The sequence below is a fragment of the Dermacentor albipictus genome, chromosome 2 (assembly GCF_038994185.2).
Source record: "Dermacentor albipictus isolate Rhodes 1998 colony chromosome 2, USDA_Dalb.pri_finalv2, whole genome shotgun sequence".
Lineage (NCBI taxonomy): Eukaryota > Metazoa > Arthropoda > Arachnida > Ixodida > Ixodidae > Dermacentor > Dermacentor albipictus.
This window is the reverse complement of record NC_091822.1, coordinates 166,604,191-166,628,949: the sequence shown is the minus strand read 5'-3', so window position 1 is coordinate 166,628,949 and position 24,759 is coordinate 166,604,191. Positions and strand designations below refer to the sequence as shown.

General features: G+C 49.8%; 1 protein-coding gene across 1 annotated transcript in view; it reads left to right on the top strand.

Annotated features, from left to right (window-relative positions):
• Positions 1–134: 134 nt before the first annotated feature.
• Positions 135–24,759, top strand: part of LOC139056277 (uncharacterized) — a 235,278-nt gene continuing 210,653 nt past the window's right edge. The window contains exon 1 of the mRNA XM_070534376.1: positions 135–176. Coding sequence (XP_070390477.1) covers positions 138–176 — 39 coding nt within the window. The 5' untranslated portion in view covers positions 135–137. The remainder of the gene's footprint in view (positions 177–24,759) is intronic.

The following is a 24,759-nucleotide window of genomic DNA, read 5'->3' as shown; positions in this document are numbered from 1 at the left end:
CTGCCGAAAATTGGCAGTCGTCCTCGCTGCGTGACGGCGCTCTCTTGCAAAAGCATGCGATGAAACGAGAGCCTGCGTATAAGGCCGCTGTTCATTAACGTTCTCTTCTTTTGCTCTCTTGCAGCGCCCCGAGCAGCATGACGGGCCTTGTCCTGGTGTTGGCACTCGCCACATTGGTAAGTCATTTGTCCATTATACCGCGGTAACGTGTTTTCTATAAAATGGCGTAGCTTTAAGTAGGTGCTGGTGTGTGTCACGTCTACCGTAGTTTCGGGGACAGAAACAGTATTATAAAAATTATATTTAACGTATTATTTACCGCTTTGAGGTACTGCAGCGTTGTCAAAGCTGCAGGTGCCGGTGTTTGCAGCTAATCAGGAGTTAAATGTACAATGTTGCGAGGCACTGCTTATGACTGGCTGGCCCTTTGACACTGTATCGCTGTATTTCCAAGTTGGTTCGAGAGGAACACTCCACCGGTACTGACACGGAAGCCACGTTCTCGACTTCTTGTACCTCTGTTCAGATTCTGCGTGCTCTTGATTGCGTGATGACGGAGGTCCCGCCATATGAAAGAGAAAAGGTGTCATCCACTCGAGAGCAGCACGAATCTATACAAAGAAAACTCATACGGGTTTCTCAGAAGAAAAGCTTCACAGTTGAAGAAAGATTGTTCCTGGTCTTGAGGATTGAACCGGGGACCAAAGGGTTTATGGGGCGGTCGCTCTAAAGTTTTGAGCTAACCAGGAGGCTAGCATATAGCCAGAGCGAGGCCGGATTAGTCGACAAATCGAAGCGCAGGGAGACAAAATGCGACAAATTGGCTCAGCGAATTCGTGTCATAACGGCGCTGTAGTCGGCAGGGCGATGGCGCTGTGTAGTACTCTCAGGGATAAGTAGCTGCATACAATATACGTAGGTAGGTCCTGATGAGCAGAAGAGGGGGTTGTCACGTGACTGCTGCCCCCTCTGTATAGCAGCTCAGTTGGCGAGGCACCGCATATACAAGGGGCGGATGTTGTCGGTTCGGACCACACCGGTGGCCTGTTGTCAGTTATTTCTACTTTCATTGTCGTTCTTTCTTTTCCCTTTGATTATGAATATGAACTACAAACGATCTAAAACAAGAAAGCAAATGCCCGTGGTCCATCCTTCGCAATTAAATGCTATTCGGTTTCCCCCCGTGCGCTTTCTTTCCTTTGGTTTTAGTGAACGCCGGTCCCCCCCTCCTTCTTCGGCAGTTCTGAGAAACCGTGACTTGCATGCCACTCAATCATAGAACGACACGTCTGGGCGTGTTCTTCACGCTCCCGAACTCGAACACAGAGATACGATTATCTCCTCGGCCTCTTCGATCGCTTCTGTGTCCGGAGGAAAGAAACAAGCTATATAGCCGCCACTAAGCGGAGCCGACTGACCGGCCGACCGACCGAAGGGGCCGCACCCGTTTCTGCACGTGTCAAAAAAAAAAAAGGAGAGCGCCCTTCCGGAGACAGTCTCGTTCCCTCTTAATTCGCACACACAGTCGCTCATCTCGCAGAAATACCAGCCACCCAACGCGCTTACCCTCTCTCTCTCTCTCTCAACCACCTCTCTCTCGCCTCTCCTTTCTGCCTTTCTATCAAAATACAGACTCGCCCTCTTCATTCCTATCCGTGGAAGCTTCCTTGTTGTACCGTTCTCTCCTGACAGCGATTTCGTTTCTGCTTTTTTTCCTTCTTGTTTGTGTGCGTGCTTTTCGCAATCTCAACTCTCAGGTCATCGCTAATCGAAAACTCGTTTTCTGCTATGGGCGCTGCGCTTGCCTACATATATGTTTACATGCACTGCAGCAGCAGCAGCAGCAGCAGCAGCTGGTAACAGCGTTTTGGAATCGTGTTTCCTTTCGCGGGCCTGCCGGCCGTTCTTTCGAAACGGGGTGCGCTTAGAACCAAGCTCACCCAACCCTCGGACGGTGCAGAGAGAGGACGCTGCTGGTACGGCAGAAGGAATGCAATTAGAAACCCAAGTCAGGCCCCTCTCCTCGGAACGTCGGCGAACGTACTACACACGAACGCGCCGTTTCGTAAGCGAGCGATCGCGTTTTGAGCGCCTCGCGCTTTTGAGTTCCACGTCTTCCATGCCACCGTTTGGCCTCGCATATAGTTGACCGGACTGTGTCGCTCAGGAGCAGGCGATTCCGGACGTTTAAGAGAATGACAGGCGTTTTTTTTTTTTGCGCTTTAGGCTCCAGCTTGCAGTCACGTGGCTCTGGCTAAGGTCCCTACTGTCATTGCGAGAAATAACAATAGTGCGCGACAAATCACTTCGATCGTCCTTCTCTACGGTCTCCAACCGGTCTCTATACGTTGCCTAGCAACGAACACGCGGGTAGGTCTCGTGTTGCTAAGTGTTTAAACACATTTGTAAGCGAACATTTGCTGTTCGAGAGCCGGATGAAAGAAGCACCGAAGACACAATGCAACAAAGACAATGAAGACACAAAGCAACGAAGAGGCACAATAATTGGTTGGGTCCATTATGCAGTTAAGTATGGTCTCATACCTCTAAGTATTAGGCGAGATTGGACGTGGTTCTAGTTATGTGTTAGGCGACGTTAGGCATGCTCTATGATTAGTTTTGATTGGAGGCTAAGGCGAGTGGGTAATTCGCGATCTGCTGCATACAGGGCGCACAAAATATGGGATACAAAAGAAAAGAATGGCGCGCACACGTACGCAGACGATCTTGAATTACCAACTCATCCAAAGACCCCACGCTAACCTAACCTAAAGCAATGCCTATCTTGCTACGTATAAAATTAGTTGATGTCGTCTTTGTGCCATTTCTCAGAACACAATTGTTGTTCAATCCCCGTTAGGTATGCTTTGAACCAACCGAGTAGAGGCGCAAGAACTGTTTGGCGATGTCCGCCATTTTGGTTGGGTCAAACGCAGACGCGCGGAGTATCTTGCCTTCGTCCCTCTGTAAAGCAGGGTGTTTCGAGCAGTAACACACACACACACACACAATATATATATATATATATATATATATATATATATATATATATATATATATATATATATATATATATATATATATATATATATATATATATATATATATATATATATATATATATATATATATATATATCGCACGCCGCCGAGCATACTGCATGCACAGGCCAGAACAAAAGCCTCCTCTACAAGGCTGTACGGACACCCCACCGCGCGTTCTCGCCAACGACAACAACAAAATAAGTCAGCACCACCGATCTCGGGCGACCTTGGAATAATCGATAACGTGCTGAACGACGACGCTCTGGCGGGTTGTTCAAATCGCCCGTACGTGGCCCAACAGTCGCGTCGTCGGCCAGTCCGTTATTATTTTGCATGCTCCGCGACTCACGACTGCACGAGAACGAACGCGCCGTCGGCCGGTCCGACACCGGGCGTTCTTATCTATGCGCTCGCTTTGTGAATTACGGGATCATGCCAGTTCGCTGCTCAGTCGTATGCGCACACATGCGCGCTGCGTGCAAAAAACGCGCGCTCAGATCGGGGTTACGTTCGCGCGCGTTCATATTTAATGGCTGGGCATCGTGAACGAAACTGTATGGGACCACCGCGGTCTCGCGAGGGGGAGCCTAATTGCGGGGTTTCTATCGAACATGCGGGTCGACGATAAAATATACACCTATATATATTTTTTTCAGACAGCGGGTAATTGGGGCTGTATATCATAGAGAATGGTGCAAAAGTATGTCCATAAGCGAGGAATCGCTCTCGAGCCTTCTTCTTTCTTTTTTTTTTTTTTAAGCTCTTTGGGTAGTGAGCGATGCGATGTGGTCGACAACCACGGAACATTAAAGACATAGTATATGGTGCATCTTAAATCAAATCCACGCTAATCTTCTCGCAGATCTTTATAGCGTCCGGTGTAGGTGATGGAGGCGTGACTTCGAGGTAGGCTCGTATTATGGACAGAATTTATCACGTGATTTGAAGGAAACTCATGGGCATCTTTAAACGTTCTTCTTCTTTTCCCCCTTTTTTCTATGGCACGCTGACGACGCGAGCAGTGTGACACGTAAATAATTCCTGCAGCACTGACGCACATTTACCGCATTTCTTAATCAGAAGCGCTCCTTGTGATTTAAGGCTCAACTGCGTGCCCGAGTCTACCGTACGCGACTGATTTGATTGATGTACGTGGTGTTGAGCATTGCGACAAGTGTATGAGCCGCCGCCATAATATATATATGGCAGAGTCGAACGGATGGCTGATTGACCGATTATCCTTTCGGCTTATCCGCCAATGAACGTAATACCGCGATAAATTTTCTTTCTTTCATACCACTAAATGCGTTTAGGCCAAGTGAGTCATAGGCAGGGCCGTAGCCTGCGGGGTGGGAGAGGGGAGGGGAGGTATTTTCGTGTAGCAGAATGTCGCCTGCCCCGCCGATTAGTTGATTACGCATTTCGATTTATCGTTCGATTAATGTCCGCATTTTCGAGTGGACCAGCTCAAGGACTGTGCTGTGTCACAGCCGATTAAAAGAAACTGCCTAAAGAATTCGTAGAAACAGCTGGCAATAAAGAAAAATGCGTGATTTTAAGTGCTAAAACCACGATCATATCATGAGGCAGGCCGTAGTGGGGGACTCCGGAAATTCGGGCCGCCTGGGTTTCTTCAACGTGCACCTAAACCGAAATACACGGGTGTTTTCGCATTTCGCCCCCATCGCAATGCGGCCGCCAGGACCGGGATTCGGTCCCCCGACCTCGGGCTTAGCAGCCCAGCACCATAGCCCCTAAGCAGCTACAGCGGGTGCAGCTGGTACATAACGACAGTAGCTGTTTTTTTTTTCGTTCTTATCGAATAAAACGTGGCATATATTAGGAGTGCTGCATGAGCGGCACGATAAATAAATGCGCACCGACAAACGTTGAAGGTCGCCTCCCACTCGAGGCGTTGCTAGCGCGCGCAGAAAACGCACGCACCTTGGTGGGCGCGCACTTGTCGTAAGAAAAATGCACGACGCAGTAGCAGTTCACCTTCAAGCGCGCCAACAGCTGAGGGTTCGGACGGGTTGTTGCTTCCCTAACGAACGCTATAAGAAACACAGGTGGTGTCTCAGAGTGCATCAGCATACGCTCTGTAGCAGACCTGAGTGAGTCTTTTCCTCTTTCTATTCCCCTTTCCCCCACCCCTAGTGTAGGGTAGCAAACCGGGTGCTCGTCTCGTTGATCTCACTGCATTTCCTGTCCTTGCTCTCTCTCTCTCTCTCTCTCTCTCTATCTCTCTTGAGTGAGTGAGTGGCAATTTATTTCCCTCTTTCTCTACCACGGCAAATTAAACGATCATTTTTCAGGCGTCGTAAGAAATACATATTCGATGCCACAGACAATGTGATCTGTGGCATACATACTAGGTTGCAAGAAAAAAAAAACTTTATTAAATCATTTTTTTAAGTTTGCGACTCCGAATTGTTTGTGTGTTTTTGTAGAAACAATAAGAAATTGACACATCTGCGAATAAAGCAAAGGTCGAAATAAAATCAGAATTTGCGCTGCGCAAATAAATGCACCATGAACGCTATATTTAAAAAAAATTAAAGAAAATATTCGGCGCACGACTGTTGTTCGGGTACAAAGCGCAATAAGTTTTATCTTTCCGATGCCCATGCCATGCAGCGAAGCAGGTCCTCTACTTCGCGAGGCCGAGGGAGACTGTCGATTTCTGGCAGTAAATGTTCGTTTTTTTTTTTTTGGACTTTGCGGTATAGATAGCAGATCTGCCAGTGCCTCGCATGTTCTGCATCTTCTTTGGTCGATGCTGAAGTTCTGGTACTTCTACCTGAGTAAACAGTTCGGAATCTCCCTCCCTCCCTGCCCTGCCTTTCCTCTTCATTCTCTTTCTCTCTCTCTCTCTCTTCGTGGAGCTTCATGCAGCTGCACAATTGGCTGAAGTTGAGCGCCTCTTCGAAGCTGCGATTATTCATCGTGAAAAGATGTGCCGAGTTTGACCAGAATCGGCCAACGCCTGCAGCACAGAGAACGCGGTGCACTGTTGCATGCATCGAGTTTCCTACAAAAATCGCCAGAGGGCGCTGTGATGCTGCCAGGTGGCGCAACATACCGCCCCGTTCCAAAGGGGACGCTCATAACATCCATACATCTATCCATCCATCCATCATGGGTGCAATCTGTACTCGATGGCAACCAAAGCTCAGTTGGACGCCTCGCCTTGGGCGCTCACGGGAAGACTACAAATGAAGCTGTGCAGGGTGATATGGGCTGAACAAATTTCGATGCGAGGGAAGCTCAGAGTAAAATTGATTATGCAGACCGACTGAGAAATATGGCAGAAAGCAAATGATCTGGGAGAGTGTTCAGACACTTGTACAGAAAAACATTGATTGACAGTGGAGGAAAAGAACTAGGAAGCTTGCCAGCAAGTATGCGACCGGTATCATGAGCAACACGGCAACAAAGAACGTCAAGCGGAAAGTCAGAGAGGCTGAGATGATCTCATGGGTGGCAGCAATGAAGAAAGGAACGTTCTGTGAGTAACTACTTAAGAGGAAAAACGAAATCAGGAAAGAAACAATTTACGATAACTCAAAGGGAAGCTCACTGCTTTTCGAAGCGCGATCAGGAAGCATACTTTAGAACAAGCACTTATAAAGCGAGATACAACAAGGAAGAAGAAGCATGTGCTTTCTGCGGTAAAGTTAGGGAAACGATAGAGCATGTTTTGTTAGAATGTGAAGATATCTGCCAAGCGGTCGATTTGGGCATCTCTGGCCTCCTTGAAGCCCTTGGGTTCAGCGAGAGCAGGGGGAAAGTAAGCACGTCCGCAATAGGAGATTAGTAAAAGGCGATTGGAAGATCGGTGGAAGAAAAGTAGGGAGACGACAAACAACGGAGGCGTACAAAAACAAACTTCCCAATAGAGGTTCAGAAAGTTTGGTGATGGGAATTCTTCGTGAGGTTCTTCTTCTTTCTTTTTTTGCTTTTCTTTATTTTGCTTTTCTTTAACGTAGGTAGGACATTAGACAATAACAAGAGCTTGGTGGCGCAACGCAGCACCCTGCTCCAAAGGGCGCACTCATAGCATCCATCCATCCATCCATCCATTCATCCACCATGGAAACAACGGGCAGTGCATGAATTCGTCTAATCTTCGCTCTTGTGAGCTCGCATGTCCTTGCGACGTTATTTCTTACGCCATATCTTATTAATTTTCCAAACAACCGTATTTTTGTGAACATGGCAAGGCAATAAACATGTGCGCCTGCGCACAATAATTGCGAACTGTCGCACTTATAGCAAAGCGTTTTCTCGAAAATCCCCAATTTCGTAAATCGAAATGAGAAACTGACACCAAAGTGGCAAAATTTCGACAATTTCCTGTACGGATCACGATTCCAATGCTGGCATAACATTCATGCTTGCAGCTCCCTTAAGCCCCAGTGCCAGAGTTCCCTCTGGTGACCTTCGTACGAAACTCTACGGTTAAAGGGCTGTCACAGCTGTCAAGGATAGGAAGAGCAGCCATGGTGAAGCAGACATGCGTATACACTATTAAGCGAAATTACACCCTTTGGGGTGTATATCTGTCACACAACGATAATCGCCATCTGTCTTGCTTGCGTTTCCTTTCTTGAAAACGCTTCTCTCATTACTTTCCTGTCGAGAATGCTCTGTCACGTTGATAACGCGCATGCCGTTCGTGACTTGGAAGTGCCGGGCTCGCAGCGTTAAGGAAAGGATATGCGGACAAGACAGATGACGATTATCGTTGTGTGGCAAGATACGACCCAAAGGGTGTACATTTGTTTTAATAGTGTAGTTTGGTAAGGGGCCGCGCCTATAGTCTTGGTCTGTGAACAATGCGCGCACGATTTGACCTCTCTTTACAATGGGACTATAGCTATAAACATTCATTGCTCTCGCTAATTAGTTTCCGCGTGCACACGATGTGAGGCGCTGCTGTTCCCGCTGCAGGAACGTTGCAGAGGTAGGTGAGCCACATGTGTCAAACGGACTGTCCAGTGGGCGCCATGCATGCGCTGCAGCGGGCAGAGGGCGTGACGCGTGGCGAGATTTCAAATGGACTTCCGTGCCGATTCCACGTAGCCGGCCGTACACGTTCGCGCCTTCATCTCGAGTACAATTGTACGGAGAGGTCGTTACGCACTCGCGCGATAAAAATCGCGCCTCTGGACGTTTCGCTCGTAAACGCGCAGCCTTATCGGACAGCAGTACCCTGCACTTATGCTATGCGATGCATCACTATCCCGAACCTCAGCGTTCGGCGATCCCGCTTGTATAAATTATTCAGCGACCAAGGTCACGAAAGCACATCATGATAAGGCAGCCTTTAAGAGACTTTTCTCATCTAGCGTTCGCTTCTCCGTAGATTGTGCGCAGCCTTTCTCGTTAGAATGCGTGCAGGATATATGTTCACTCTGTCTTACGCGCGCAAATGTTGGTGAGCTCTAGCCCCTTGTTGGCGGTTGCCAACTATGCTTGAGCTTGAAGAGGACTCGCTCCTAGGATAAATTGTAAAGGTGCGTCCGAGAAACTATCGTGTAATTCGGACTTACTATACTCACACGACCGCAAGTGAGCACGCGCTTTCGGTTCGCTTCGTGCATTAATCGCCATTCGTTAACATTTTCCGCAACTCCCCTAAACCTCGTTCGTCCTGTCTTCTACCTCCTTGTCTCGTCCCTAGCGCAGTTTAAGTTAACAAAAGAACATGCCTTACCAACTAGCTTCCCCAACCACTCTCCTTGAATCCCCTAAACCTGCCTGCTCGTCTACAGCGCAGTGTAACAGTACAGTGCGCAATGCACCAGTTCGGGCCAACCACACCGCTGTTGTCTGTAAACAGATCCTCTATTCGAGTAAGTCTCTTATCAGGCACTAGCTAGACGCCTGCATGGTCAGGCACGTTTCCTGACCGCCCTGACGTTAGTGAGTTCAGGTCTGGAAGGAATGCTGACACATCCTCGCCTTTGTGTTTTGCGCATCAGATGCGACGATTCCGGGACCGTGCATGTCCGCATTCGTCGCGGGCATGCTCTCTCTCTCTCAAACACACACACACACACACACACACACACACACACACGCTCTTTTTTTTTAATTGTACATACCGGCCTGTGCTTCCACGGGTGGGTTGTTTTGACTATACCTTCACTTAATTCTGCCAAACCGCACGTATGGGGTAGCAAACCGAACGCTCGTCTTGTTGACTTCGCTACCTCACTTCTGCTGACTTGGTCTTTCTCACCAGCTCATTCATTGGCCGACTAATGACCTAGCGGCGAGTGCAACCTATCCTGCCCGTTTCCTGTCGGGTGGTGCATATCTGCAGTTCCAGTTCCTATAGGGCTTCGTTGCGCAGATATGTCCTAACTTAAAACCTCCGCCGCGCAGCGGCCACCTTTATTGCCTCGGAAGCCAATCGCGCTATCCACCCCACGCAATCTTCAATCGCCTTCTCGGCAGCTTCCACAGCGAATCACGCTTTATATAAGCAGGAAAGAGCTTCGCACAGTCCCTTTCGATGTTCTCTCGGTGTGCGGCGCGACGCCGCGATCGACGAGCCTCCTTAATCGACTCGTGGCCGAGCGAGATGGCAATCGCGCGTTTCAGCCTCCACGGACGAAGCGGCGAAAAGCAGCAGCGAGAAGGAAGTGCGCGTATACATCTCGCGCTGCGCGCACGCGGTCATCCGTGGAAAGCGCGCAAATGCACATATATATCGCGCTTAAGAAGACCGCGCGTGCGCTGGCGCAGCCGTAACGACCTATTCGGCTGCCTTTATGTGACGTAACGAACGACTGCACTGCAGTCTCGCCGACGACGCAGAAGACACAGCGAAGCGCGACGCCTAATGGCGGTCGCGTTGTTTTCCACGCGGCCAAGGCGAAGAGGGATGAAACAGTGCGCTCGTTGGATCGTCAAGCTCGTGACGTGTGCATTCACGGACGCCCTCTATTAGCGCTTTCGTAAGCGCTCTCGCGAGAATGGTCAGCCGTCCGGAGGCGGGTACACTTTGGTTGAGTTAGTCAGCGCGGGTGCCGCGTGTGGTTGGGGACTAGATGCGAACGTCTGCGTAACGCCGTTGACAGGTCGTTGGTTTGACTCGGAAAGTGTCCGCGAAGCGTAGTTTGTCGGAACTGTGAGGTCCTTCTCGATTGTCTCCGAGACTTTCCTCCCCCCTTCGACGCTCCAACAAAGCTGGATCGTATAGAAGAAAGAGGAGATATTTGTGCGAGGTGTTGCTGCGCACTCAGCGCCTGTTATGCTTGATAGGTCACGCGTAACCGAACCGAGCTTTTCTGTTCAAAGCGAATAGCTCTTCTCTTCTCCCGCCGCCCTCTCCCAAGCCTCTCCCCGTATGGCGGCTGCGAGAGAGGGCTCTGACGGAGGGAGAGGAGGATAGCAGTCGTCTATCCTAAGACATGCAACGCACACATGACGAGCTGGTTAACCGTTTCATTCTCTACAGAAGTAAACAATGAAACGACAGACGGTACCTAAGTATCACCGCTACTAATATGCGCCTCCGAGCTCATCATTACTTTATTGAAGCTAACAGCTTTCCAGAAGTGTTCGGCTGTTCGCTTACTGTGACAATAATCGCCAGTTGTTTCTCCACAATATTTTATCTTATAAACACCAGTGATTATGCAAAAGCGCTCCGTTCTACAGCATTATCAGCAAGGGATATATCTTCAGATGGCGCATTTAATCTTCGCTTAACATAAGGCATGACATCGCAGCGCAAGCGAAGAAACGCTGCAGAAGAGGGAAGAGAACCCGCCGTGGTTGCTCAGTGGCTATGGTGTTGGGCTGCTGAGCACGAGGTCGCGGGATCGAATCCCGGCCACGGCGGCCGCATTTCGATGGGGGCGAAATGCGAAAAAAAAACACCCGTGTACTTAGATTTAGGTGCACGTTAAAGAACCCCAGGTGGTCAAAATTTCCGGAGTCCTCCACTACGGCGTGCCTCATAATCAGAAAGTGGTTTTGGCACGTAAAACCCCAAATATTATTATTATTAAGAGGGAAGAGAGCGTTTGATGGGATCGTTTGTCCGTTTTATGCGCGATCTCGCACGGACACTCGAAGTACTTTTCAGTGCTCCATGCTACGTCTTTATCAACGTCGAGCCTCGGGCGCACGTGACAATGCGCGGATAACGGTGCGCTAGAGCTCGCAAGGAGAAAGTTCGACTCCACCGAAACCTCAATGGGGATCGCGCGTGTAGTGCTGTTGAATGTCATACCACTCCAGCAATACCAAAAGTTGCGGGGAGACCGAGGCGCATCGTTCACAGAGTACCACACTATCAATTTAACCTACATACCTAATTGGTCTGCTAAAAGCTATGTAGTAGAAATAAAACGCTTCGTTATGGCCGAGCGGGGCTCCGTTATAACCGCGCGAGGCCGAGATATCATGGAGGGAAGCAAGGTTGAAGATGTGCAGAAACAAAGACGAAATTAAGCGATGGTAAATAAGTGTGTTGACTTTGTTAGATACATGCCCATTAGATGCGATTGGTTGGATCATAGCTTATGTGGCTGGCATAAAAGATCTCCAGTTCGTTAATTCCAGTTCAGACCGAGGCAGTGTATTTGACTGAACTGCTCGCACGTTGGCCTTGAAGCCTGGCTGTGCCCCCTGGCTGCCTCCTCCGCTGTAGTGCCCCAACAAAGAGGATCCAGCGAACGACAGCGTCGGTGGGCGGCAGGTAAATTGCGCGAATACACAGCGGCGCGGCATTGGCCCATTTGGGAAAACGAGCAATCGCGACGATCTTCGAGGAGAGTTATACAGGGCTTGTCGGCTTCATTATTGCCGCCCGAGACGGAGTATGGGATTACGATTCCGTCGGCGATATATACCCTGCCATTGGTCCACCACGAGAACACACGTGTGCACCGTATATACGCAAATCTGGGTCGCCTGCACAACGTCCCGCGTCACACATATGCATAGAGTGTGCGTAAGTACATCGCTGACAGAGCGAGTTAGTGAAGAGGTGTACCTTCCAGCGGCATGTATAGTACACGCTTAGTTTTGGCGTGCAGTTCTGTGCAGCAGTGTTTTTGGATGGCGTGATTTCTCGACTGGTTCCGTGGCCTCGGTTAGCTTATAGTTCTCCTTTCCTAAAGGCAGTAAATTTACAACGCCGCTCGATCGAAGACAGGAGTCGTGCGTATGCTGTTGTTAAAACGTAACATGTTGTTGAACATAAGTTTGACGTGACGTCAAGACCGCTGTACGCAAGTTCAACTCCAATACTCCCGAAACACTCGACCGTCACTCGCGAAACTGTCATGGACATCTCAGTTTGGCAATATGGCTCCAGTAACTCCGCATTAATGGTCCAACCTCGCGGTGTCTCTTCGCTTCATGAAAAGTCGAATGCGCTTATGTCTGTGTCATCATCATCAGCCTATTTTATGTCCACTGCGAGGACGAAGGCCTCTCCCTGCGATCTACAATTACCGATCTCAACTACTTCTTTTAAACGAAAAAAAAATATCAAAACACCGATACACCCCGATCAATATAGTGATCGCAATTCCGCCGCGATTACGAACCGTATACGATCACTGCGTCACCCGAACGATCAATGTTCGGGTTACGTACGCATACCGCTCGTCGCACGTTGCGGTCTCGCGCAAAACGCGTGTGTACGTTCTTCTTTTTTTACGCGGAATTCAGCTTCGATAGCACTGCGCGTTACTTCGTCGCGTATAGTCGAGCCTTCCCAAAGCTCTCTCGATGGACGGACGTCCTTGGACGCGCCCGTATATATAGGCACGCGCGGACTCGCGTGTCATGGGCAGTGGTAAGTAGCACGTGCACGCATGCCTCTCGATGCCGATTCGCTTTGTTTGTTTCCACATAACGAGTGAGCCTGGCCGTCACGTCCATAGGAGGCGATCTGGCGCTTGAAGCCGAGCGCCCTGTGATTAACCGCTTCGTTGTGTATCTAAGCGCAACGATCACCGCTCGTCTGTCTCTCTCTCTTTCTCTCTTTTCTGTAGAGACAGCCAGAGGGGGGGGGGGTAAATGATGAGAAAGATGCCCGTGCCACGTGATGTATTTATCCAATTATCCATCCCAGGCCGTCGTGGCAGATCCTTTCGTTGATTATGACCGTGCTTTGACAATCGGATGGGGCCCTTGTTATTAATTTGACATCCTTTAGGCTCTCTTGCATAGGTTCGTACGCCCTTACCTCGTTTGCTGAAGAAGCAGCGGAGACTCCTCCTCGATTTATACGCCTACCTGCCTAAAAATAGCTCCAACAAAAGTTCCGCTGACGTTTTGAAGTAGCTGCTGTCCGTTCGACGTCTTGCGCGCAGTGGCTTTCTAAGCTCTCCGTTAGCCCGTATCGAGAAAGTACATGGGCTTTAGCTTCCTTTAGCAGTCAGCTATACGCATGCTTTCCGGCTTAACGTGACTCATGGCCGAACACGATCGCCTGGCAACCTGCTCTGTCATCTTTCTTGCTCGGGAGTGTGGCGATGTGTGTAATACTTTACTATACATAACCCGCGCGATCTGTAGACAAAGTTTATTGAAAGAGGATGCAAAGGAACGTATTTCTCGCTATATATAGGCAGGAAGAAGGGCGCGTATAATGCCGCAAGAAGCGGCATTGGTCCACCGCGCATCGACCAAGTTCCTTGTATCTTTGGTCTGCAGTCACGCATCATGAGCACACATATACTCGAAACGATGTTACTATAGTTTCGAGCTTAAGAGGCAAATTCGCTGCGAGCGAGGTAAGAGAACGTCAGAGAACACCTGTGAAGTGTCGACAAGGAATGTTTTAGTAACTCACGACTCGTCGGCGCGTACGCCAGTGACGAGCTTTTTCATCTGTGCAACGCGTAATGATAGGCATTGAAGGCTGTATACAGCGGGCGAGGAAACGCGGCCTGACAGGCATATTAGACAGAAAGGCAGCGTTGTGCGCTATAGGTGACTTAATAGGTGGCACTATAGAGTTATTGAATAAGGTGGCAGGAAAAGAACACACTCGTGATGGCTATAGATGATTTTGATTGAATGATATAGACGAGGAAATTTGCGGGCATAGGGTGTTTCTACGGCTGACGCATAACGGGGATAATTGGAGGTGTTTTGGGGGAGCGACATGCGCCTGCCCGCGGGGGACGTGACTGGTTGTGACGAAATATGCCGACTACCGAGTAAATTGCGACGCGACATCATTCCTCGTACGCGGAAGCTATATATAGTGGCCGATGAGAACAGCCTTTTTTTGTGAAACGGAATCGACGACGGACGTGGCAGACCGGAATGCGGAATGTAAACAAAGCGACTCTTCCCGACTCGCTGTGTTTGCGTACTCAAAGCTCACAAGCGTGCGTCCGGGGTACACGTATATATAGGTTGGTTGGCGAGAGAGCGCTGCAGAGACCAGGATGTAAGTTGAGGTGTGCAGGCGGATGTTTGCTTGCGCAAACGGCGTTTATTACACCTCGGCTTTCTTAAGCGCCAAGTTAGGGGCGTCACCAAAACTGACCAGCCGTGGCACTTCCCTCTTGTAGCTGCCGTCTTCGCTTCTCGAGAGGATATTTTTTTTTTTTTTTACTTCTCCGCGTTTTCCTATTCGCCTGTACGCCACACGTTTGCGTTAATGTTGCGAGAGATGGGATCGAGCTTGGATCCGAAAGCAGGAAACAAAGCTTGGATCAAGGCTGGAAGGATGCGCGAGAAGATGACGGAGGCGTCATCTCGCCGCCCTGCACGACTTGATTGCATTCGCGTAACCATAATTGCGGCGTGGACTTGACTTAATCGCACCCTCGATTTGGCAAGCGGCTGACGCTCTCTGAAATTCGGGGCGGTGGCCGAAATTGGCGTCTTTGTAATCACTACTGTATTAATCATAGCTATCAGCAGTGTAGAAAGGCGTTGTAAAGCTACGACCAACAGGTCCTTTCTCCACTACCCTTTTTCTCTTGTGTTTCTTTCGTTTCTTGTTTTTGTTTTTTCGCCGAGAATAACCAGTATGCCTAGTGCTGTGTAGCTGCACTGATGCGTTTTTTTTTCTTGTTTTAGTTTCAAGATTGACGTTGTGTGGCATCGATGCCCGACCGCCGTATATGAGACTGTTTTGTAGGTCGCGGTTGTGTTAATTTTCTACGTGCCTATACTGATACGTCCCAATAGAATCTGCATTTTGTTCATCTGTTTCTTTTGTAGCGGGAACGTCTTAAACGTTTCACTGCAGTTTCATGAGCGTTGTGCCGCGTACTTAGATTTCTCTCTAGTTCCCTTTAATGTGTGTGGTTGCGCCTGCGGCAAGTGTTTATACGCTTTCCCAGCTCGTTCAGTGAAGTCTTAGTTACACTTTTGTTGTTATGATCTTCCCATGCTTTGTCACCTTAACAAAGCTCTCGTAGCACTTATGGGAGCTTTTGTACGTTCCCGTTGCTAAACCCTCCTTTTTGTCAAACGGGTTGCTTTGACAGATACACTTTCTTGTTTCGTACACACTTCACTTTCACTTTCCACTTTCTTCCACTTCCATTTTCGACACTTCACTTTCAGCATTTCTTGCAGAGAGCTCGCGGTCAACAGGCAGGTCGTGATAAAGCACGTCCATTCAAGATATCGCAGTCCGCTCGGTGCGTTAACGCAAAAACTGCAGTCTATTCGGCGCGTGATGTATGTGCATGCGGCCGGCGTTCAGCCAGACGCGGATCCATTTTCTCTATACCGAAAGTAAGCTGTATATGCATTACTAAATGACCAGACCAAGGTCGCCACGCCATATACGCGCGTGGAAGACACCCTTAGGGAAAGCAGCGCTCAGAAATGTGATGGAGACGTGTGCCGAGGCCATTAATTTCGAAGCGGAATTCGCCTTTCTTTTATGTCTTTCTTCGGGCATTCGTTTGCCCAGTGGACACCACTTGGTGTTTGTGCTGCCGAAGCTCCTCGACGGTCGCGGACCAAGAGACGTATACGCGCAGAATGCTTCGCGGTGAATGATCGCCCTTTCGCGAGATCTCGCCACATCAGTTTTGCTTGATACGGCTGGCACCTGTACGTGGAATTGGATAGGCCCGGGGGGGGGGGGGCGAAGAAGGGGAACGTCTTATGCCGTCTGCGCTCTCGACTGGATCACCAACCCGCGTTACGCAGAAGGGGACGTCGCTTCGCGGTTTTGCATAGACGACCTTGTCTAATAAAGTAATGCATATAGCCAGGCGCAACGATAAGTGCGAGAAACAAAACGACAAAAATTACGAAAAAAACATTATAAACAAGCCTTTTTTTATTTAATTTACGCATCGCATGTCTGTCGTGCATGAACCCTGCGCGCCTTGCATTTAAGGCAAACCTTTAAGGACGAGGAACCCGCACGAAAAAGAAACTCTGCTCGGTGCAAGCAAACACATATAGAAGGACAAAAACAAAACAGAACGGAACGGAGAGAGAGAGAGAGAGAGAGAGAGAGAGAGAGAGAGAGAGAGAGCGCCGGCGCCACGTTAAAGATGCACGCGCTGCAAGAAATCCGGACCGCATGCATGCGTGCCCGCGGTGGGACGTCCCGTATAGGAACAACAACCCCTGAGAAATGCGAGGCCCCTGTGCTTGATTGTGCTCGCAGAGCCGTCAAGAGTTATGTAGCGCGGCATCAGGACGGAGCCCCGGAAAGGAATCCGCATTACGCAAAAGCCTTCCTGCGCGCTCGCCCCCCAACTCTTCTTCCCATTTCCTTCTTCCCAACTTTGGCGTCTTTTGCGTTGCCTCTTCGCCTTCACATTCTTGCCCACCTCTCTCTCTAGGGCGTATTCAATAAATGACTCTAGCATCTCTCCAGGATGCTTGCTTCTCGTACGTGAGGTCCAGCCATGCATCAAACCGCGGCGCCATGCGTGGACCTCGGGTGGCAGAGCAAGAGGCAGGCTCAAGCGGCGCGCGTGAGGCTGACTTCTCCTCTGGCTAAAGTATATAGCCGAGCCGAGCCGAGCCCCGGGAACAGGCTGAATTGCTCAGGGCAGCGAGATATAGGTATAGTCTATGCAGAAGCGTTGCGCGTGCACGCATTGGAGACGTGCTTTATATGCTGCGTGAGTACGCCCGGCCGAAACTCGGGGAGTATGGCTGGCGCCGAGCCGACCGACCGATCCACACGTTACTCACTGCTTTGCAAGCCTTTTTTTTACATGCATGCTCGACCAGGCGTCTCTGTCTGAACGTCGTCTGCTAGCCTGTCGTCTGTGAGGCCACCTTCCTGACCCCCAGCATCACCACCCACATTTTCATGCGCGTCCGGGTATATTTATCTGCACCGACACACTTTCTCCTTTCAGTCCTTTAGTTTTCTTCAAAGCGTACCGTATTTACTCGCGTAGGATACGCACTTCTTGTTTTCTTTTGGACACTTTTGACGGGACATAGCTCTTACGCGAGTCATGACTCCCTGCCGAGCCTTGTTAAGCTGCGTCTGCTGCACGGAATGTGCAACTCGTGATGATCCCACTAGGTGAATTTTTATTCATTGTCTTTCGTCAATTTAGCCGTCGCTTTCGCTCAACTGAGCGTGCAATGGTGCTGGCGTTGATGCGATGTGTCTTTTGACACGAACTTAGTTGCTTCTCTTTCTTCTTTATTTTCTTTATTCGCAAGCTCTTCGGCTGCAAACTCGGCAGGGGCTGGGGGCCTCACGCGAGTGTTGGGCTTTACGCGAGGAAACGCGGTAATGCGGCTCGAAGTCTCCGCCTGCCGTCGTTGGCGGGAGCCCCGGTGAATGCGCTCGTAGGAAATCCGGGCTGTGTTTGCGCCTGGTCAATAAATCTGTCCACCGGTCGCACGCGCCTCCGTGTGCCTAGCAGGCTATACGCCGTGGAAGCAGCAGCTATAGACTTCACGAAGGAGGGCGAGGGGGCCGGCGAGCTGCCTAGTATAAAGGTACAAGTGAAAGAAAAGAGAGAGATAAAAAAAAAGAAAGGGTCGCCGTAAGCGATTCGATGCATTAGCTTCGGCTGCTGAGGCTGCAGCGTCTTGGCCCACTCGCCTATTTACTCGGAATCGAGTCTGTCTTTGCTGACAGTGTGTTTGCACGAGCTCGCGAGTGTACGTCCTGTCCCAATGGCCGAGTGTCGTTGTAGCTGTAAATCACGCTTACTCGGAGACTGCGTGGGAGCCTTAAATCCTGAAGACAAAGACGAAGACGTAAAAGAAACAAAGTGGGGAGAGCCGTCTGGTCCCGACGCGTGAGACCATCCCGAAATTACACACGTATAAGAACTATGTGTATATATATAAATTACGTACCTATAACTCGAACGGAATTGAAAGGAAGCGATTATCACGCCAGTTCAAAAGTGACTCGTTTCCCATTTTTATAGCTTGTTTCACCCTGTGTCGGCGCGTTCATCTTCAACAACATCCCACGGTGTCGTAACGTGTACGGGTTACACGTGAGGCGTGGCTCGTATGTCAATTCGCACGTCTGCTGCGAGCGAAGAGACCGATCCTCAAAGCGATACTTGAAGAAATACAGAAGAGGGAAATTTGCATGAAATATGCTTCCGGGCGTCTTCATATCTCCCGATAGCTAACATATATATACTGGAGCAGACGACAAAGAAAAATTTAATTAAAAAAAAGCATGGGAGAGCGAGACAGGACAAGCGCCTTGTCCTGTCTGCTTGATTGTCGTCTGCTCCGTTTTGTACGTTCCGTCCCTAACATCTAACAACTTATACCTTATTCTTTTTTCTTTGTTTTGTTTGATATGTGCCGGCTTTTGATGCTGCCAGTGCGGATGGCTTCGTGTCCCGAGATAGTGTTAATACAGCCTATCTTGCGAAAAGTAACGTGCTGCACTTGCTATTGCAAGATATTTCCAGATGTATCTCCGATGCACAAAACAAAAGTCGTGTGAGGCCACCCCTTCTCGCTTCCGATTTCCCTAGCTGTTGCGCTTGCGTCATGAATGCTGCAAGCGGACGCGGACCACCCATGACGGAAGTCGATTTCCACAACAAAGCGCGCCCCCGAGAGACAACTTCCTCGTGAAATGTCACGGCTGCTGATCCGTTCTGAATAAGCGGCTGTCAGTCGACGACAATGCTCTTCGCGCGGCGCCTGTCACTTGGTGGCACGACATCCCCGACTCGTCACTGAAACGTTACCAATCGCGGTTCGCTCTATTCTCGTATACGACTGAAGAAGTCCTTCTTTGCGCTGTAACCGCGTCGGATCGGTGATTATAACCTCGCGACCTTATGGAACCAGTTATGATTCCCGACGAGGACCAACTGTATGAGACAAAGATGAAGAAATCGTCGAAAATCTTATCCTTCTCAGCTGATAACGTGCAGTGCGCAGACGAACGTGAGAGATGGGAACGCATGCAATCTCAGTTGTCTCAATCCGCGCTGTTCCTGTCGTGTCGATTTCACGAGGAAGCTACAGCAACAAACTTCATCCAAAGCGATTGAAGTGCTCGCCCGGTGTCTCAGCGAGATAAGCCCCTATAGTCATTTCCGAACAACTCGATGAAGAAGAAGAACACACCTGTGCAATTTCGCATTATACTTCGCCGGCTTCGCTGCATCCTAGTCCAGCCCATGGTTTCGTCCCATCCCACTCCCCCTCCCCCTTTCTTAATATATATATAAACCGCAAGAGGCACTGCTAATCGGTCGACAGGTGAACGGCAATCTTCGCAATTTTCCTAATGTCCCAAAGCCCTCTCTCTCGCCGTCCGTACAAACAACGCTGGCTTTCCTCTTCGTCGCCAAGACACACACGCGCCCAGACGCTGGCACACCGGGCTTGCGACCGTGCCGAGGGCATCAACGACCAACAGGCAGGCGGGCAACCGTGCCTTTTGGTCGCACACCGCCGCATGCGCTCCGATATATACGAGGCATAATGAGCTTCCTATCTTCCGCTGGGCGGGACCGAAGAGACACGACGCAGCTCACAGCGCGCATTTGGGCGTCTTCGTGGTTCCTCTCCCTGCTCTCGAGAGAGGCGCGCACAGAAGCATGTGTTCCGCGCAGCAGCAGCGTGTGTTTTGTAACCGGCCGGGCGGGCGTCGCCATTAACCCAGATACTGGCGCCGGCTTGCGGTGCAGGCAGGCAGCCCGCGAACCCACCCCTTGTACCCGCTGTGCTCGCTGTGCATGCACTGCCGTCGGCGAGAGCTGCGGCCAATTAGGAGCGGAGAAAGTGGCCGAGCTGCTGCTGCTGCGGCTGCTACACATTTCGTTCCCGCGCTTGCCACCAGAAGGCGCGCCTTCTGCCCCAGCTTCAGGGTCGTCTGCACCGCGCTCTTTTGCTGGTCTAGCGGTTTCGTGCGGAGGGGATCAGACAGTAATGAACTCCGTTCCAGTTCCCTCGGCAAAGCGAGTACAGAAATACTGTTGCGGTTAATTCTGTGGACGCTTTGTTGCGTTCACAATGTTTTCTGTTTAAATGGGATCGAATGTAGTTTGCAAGGTAAACGTTAATTTTCCGTCGACTCCGCCACCACTGGAGCTTGAAGGGACACTAATAGAAACACTGACACAATTTACACACGTGGATGACTGTTACCAGTGCTGTTACACGTGGATGACTGAATATCAGTGCTGTTTCAAAACAGCACTGGTATTTTATTTATTAGAACATGAAGCTTAATTATCAATAGAGAAAAGTGTGGTGAAACTTCCGCTCTTGAATTTCGCGGCTGAGACGGAGCACCGACGACGTCACTTTGCCTTCTCGGATTTCATTATTTATTTAGCATACGTCGGCACTTTGAGTTCAGAAAAAGCCTACAGAAATGTTCAGGATGAGTCATTGACTCACTCTCGAATGCACTAAATTTACTTCTTGCAGTTTGTAATTGTAGTTAACGAAAAAAGAACGGAAATACTTGTGCGGCAAAGCAGCTGCAAGGGGCACACACACAAGACGGAATGTACGAAATGAAAGAAGGGCTTCATTTTACTGCACCAAGGAGCAAAGTATGAAAGAAATACTTACGGCGCTAGAAACGAGCCAGTAAATGAGCTATTTCCCTCGCAGCTGACGTCATTACGGTTTCGTCCTTGGCCGGCGTCCCAGCGCTTTGATCGCAAAGAATGTACGCGTCCACTTCAGGAATACGCTGCTTTTGCGCATGTTTATGTAATGTACAGCTGCTTTCTTGGTTCGTACATTCACAAAATATAGCGAAAAGCACCCATAGCCTGGCGTATAGTGCGTACCACGGCAACATTAAAAGCCACGCAAGGTCAATGCGAAGGTATACGGCGAAAGGAGGCATCTTAACGACCGATGAATTTCGTTGGATCACGAGATACCTTAAAAGGCGCTCAGCTTTGGAAGAGCTTCCCCCGTCCTCCAGATGTGTGCTATAAGTGAACGACGAATGCAATCTGGTGGACGTCGTGCTGTAAGGCGTATAGAGCACAAGCGGTTGAAGTGACGAAGCATTAAGTGGCCTGTGTACGCTTTACCATCAGATACGAAGGGGAAAAAAAAAGTCCGAAGCGAGGTCTTGCTATACACATGTTGTGTAGGCGCCGTAACTATACCTCTATGTCAACTTCATGGTCGATAGTCCTTCAGAGACACGTCGAAAAAAAAAGAGAAAGAAAGAACAGAGAGAGAGAGAGAGAGAGAGATAGAGGAAAGAAATAAGAAAAACAAAGGAGATAACGAGAAATTTTTTTACCGAAGCTCGAAACCTAATTATAGTGGGCAGAATTTGTTCGTAAACAGATCGCTGATTAAACGAGAATTACCTCGCCTTTTAGGGCAAATGTAATGGTGCGCCTTCCGTTTGAAGACCTTGCTAGAACTGCTCTTAAGGAAAAAGAAAGTGAAAGAAAGAAAAGCAAAGAAAGGAAAAGAACGAGCACACGCTATAAAGCGAGAATTTCGGATCAAAGTTCAGGTATGTTTACGATCGCTAAATCACTCCGCCCGCTTAGGTTTGCCTCCAAACCAAATGTCCCATACGTTTTTATTCTCGGCTCGCCCCATCTCTCTCTCTCACGGTCGGACTTGTTTTCATCACGAAAAGCGAGCTCACGCGGCGCCTGATGAACCGGACGCTAATTTGCGCCGACCCGCGGCCTCACTTTCTCTTCCTTCATCCTTATCGTGATTGTTTTTTTTTTTTCTTTGCTCGTCGCATTTCAGCGCGGCAGATGCGCTGGGCTTGCGTGCAAGGTCGCGCGCGAGCGTTATGTAACCTAGAAGCAGCAGCAGCGAAAGCGGGAGCCGAAAGCGCAAATTAAAAGAAGGGCATCACCACACGCACGCACACACACCGGCAGCGGGGCTGGCATTACGCTGTAGTTGGGCGAGCATCGCGTTCGCGGTCGCCGCGACCTTGACACCGCGCGCGCGGACACCTTTCGCTTTCTATGCACTTACACAAAAAGGCTCGCGCGCGCGTTGCGCCACCGCCGAGGGAGCCGAGCGCGTTGAAAACACACACGCACACGCGCACACGCCCCGGCGATGCATGCCTGCCCGCTCGTCGCCTCCTGCCGGACGCGAGCACACCCACACCCGCGCGGTGCATGTTTGCGCTGCGCCGCTGTCCCCCCTACGCAGCCGTGGTTGCAGAACTTCCGGCGTCTTTTTTTTTTTATTGAGTTTCTGACGTCATCGTAAGACATTGTTGCGTTGGTGCGGAGTTTCTGCCCACGTCAATTAACTATACCCGATGTTACTCTGTTTTTCGTTCCCTTTGATTACCCCCACCTCCTCCCCTTTTTTGCTCTTCCTGGGCTGCGCTACAAGCCTAAAACAGTCATGACATACCAACTCGCCCAAACTGCCACGCTTTTATACCCGATGTGTTTTTTTTTTAATGCGCAAGCATTTCGATGCTTACAGAACGAGAAAAACTGTCCGTCCGTCCCGTAAGACGATCGCTTTCGAGATAAGGGCCGGCAGTCAACGAGAGAATTGACCTTCGTGCTGCCTCTCGCTTCAGCGCGAACTGGGCGGCGAGAGCGCAGCGCGCACGAAGCTATCAGCGCTCGCTGCACTGTGTACCCATCGCAGATCGCTTTCAACGTAGGACCCGCGCATATCTCGCTTCAACGCGAACTAAGCGGCGGGAACACGGGCCCGCGCGGCAGCGCCATACGCGGCCGCCGCCGGAGTACGGTTGGCGGCGGTTGATAACGATTCGACGCGGATGGGTAAGGCGATAAAGGGCGATAACGGCTTATAATGATCGGAAAGTCATCAGCGCACCTTGTTCCGCCGTCTGCAGCAGTTCGTATCGCTGCAACGCTGTCGTTTATACTAGTTTATACTGGTCGAATCAACTTTCGTAACATTGATAATGACACCGGGCTACGTGGAGGTGAGCAAGCGGCACATTGCTTACGCATGCTTCGACAACTACTAGAGGAGGGGTTTCTGCGTGAATTTATTAAGTAGTGACCGTATTAGACTTCCTGTTGGTATTCAATTGCGTTTCTTATTGCATGTTCGGTATTTTTCAGTCGAAATCGTCTTGTATACCATGGCACGATTATTTTGCGGGGGCAGCTTCCCCTGAGAAGTTGAGCAGCGTTTTGAGTTAGGCTTGTTGTTTCCTTACCACATAAAGGGGAAGGTCACAGGAATGCGACGTTTAAGTGAGGCATACATTGCCACATGTGTCTCCTTCGCGCCTCACGTTGCCTTCGTCGTATTCCCCGCTGTTTAGAATTTTTCAGACCATAAAGTTTACGGACGCATTCGATCGCGATGTTTATACATTTCGATAGGCGGGCTCTTAACCTGCGTCTTGTGTACTTTCTGCAAGCGGGGACCCGCTCGGAAGTCTATGCAAGGCAGTGGATCAATTGAAGTAGCCTCGCTGACAACATTGATTTAGTAAAGGTACCTTCTTGTAGGCGGGAGGAAGGGGCTTTTGCATAGATAGAGAGAAAAAAAAGGAGGTGGGAGTGGGTGCAGCTTTGTCAAACTGTACTTGATTCGGTTACGTTTCATGTGGCAGAAGATGCATTGTCACACCTTGACCTCATTACGCACTGCAGCCACTTCACTCCTCCAGAAAAGAAAAAAAACACATTAAGTTTATCGATAAAAGCGTGCTTAGCATAAGCGCCTTCCCAATAGCCTTCAATAGCCTTCAAGAATCTTCATTCTTGAAAGAAAGACAATGTTTGTATATGTACAGACGGCTGCGAAAGTTTGGAGGACACGAGATCTGCGAAAAAAAAAAAAGCCTATTCTACTGAAGTGTGAGAACATAGCTTCAAATTAAGAGTTTCAGTAGCCTTTACGATATACGCAGTGATTAGTAGCGCCATGTCTTCTCAGTGGAGAAATTCGAACTCGCCGTGGAACCCGTGTCCCGTAAACCTTTGTGGCCAGCAGCACGTGTGCTTGAAAAGGAACACAACAAAAGAGGGGCTTACATTCGAATTAATGTGGCACATATCAATACAGTCACCGCGCCACCTACACGAGAACGGCGGCAACCCTTTTTTTTCCGGGTGCCCGCAATGACGGTGTTTTTGCGGCCTTCGTTCATACAGCGCGACCTTGATTAGCCGCGTGAATTCGCCCTTTCATTCATCTTTCATTCAGCTGCGCCCTCTCGTCGCGCTGGTGAGGCATGCGCGTTCGAGCAAAGCAAAAGCGTCGTCGCTGCTTGCGCAGCTGTTCGATCTTGATGCGCGTGACCTCTAATAGGCATGCCCTGGCGATGCCC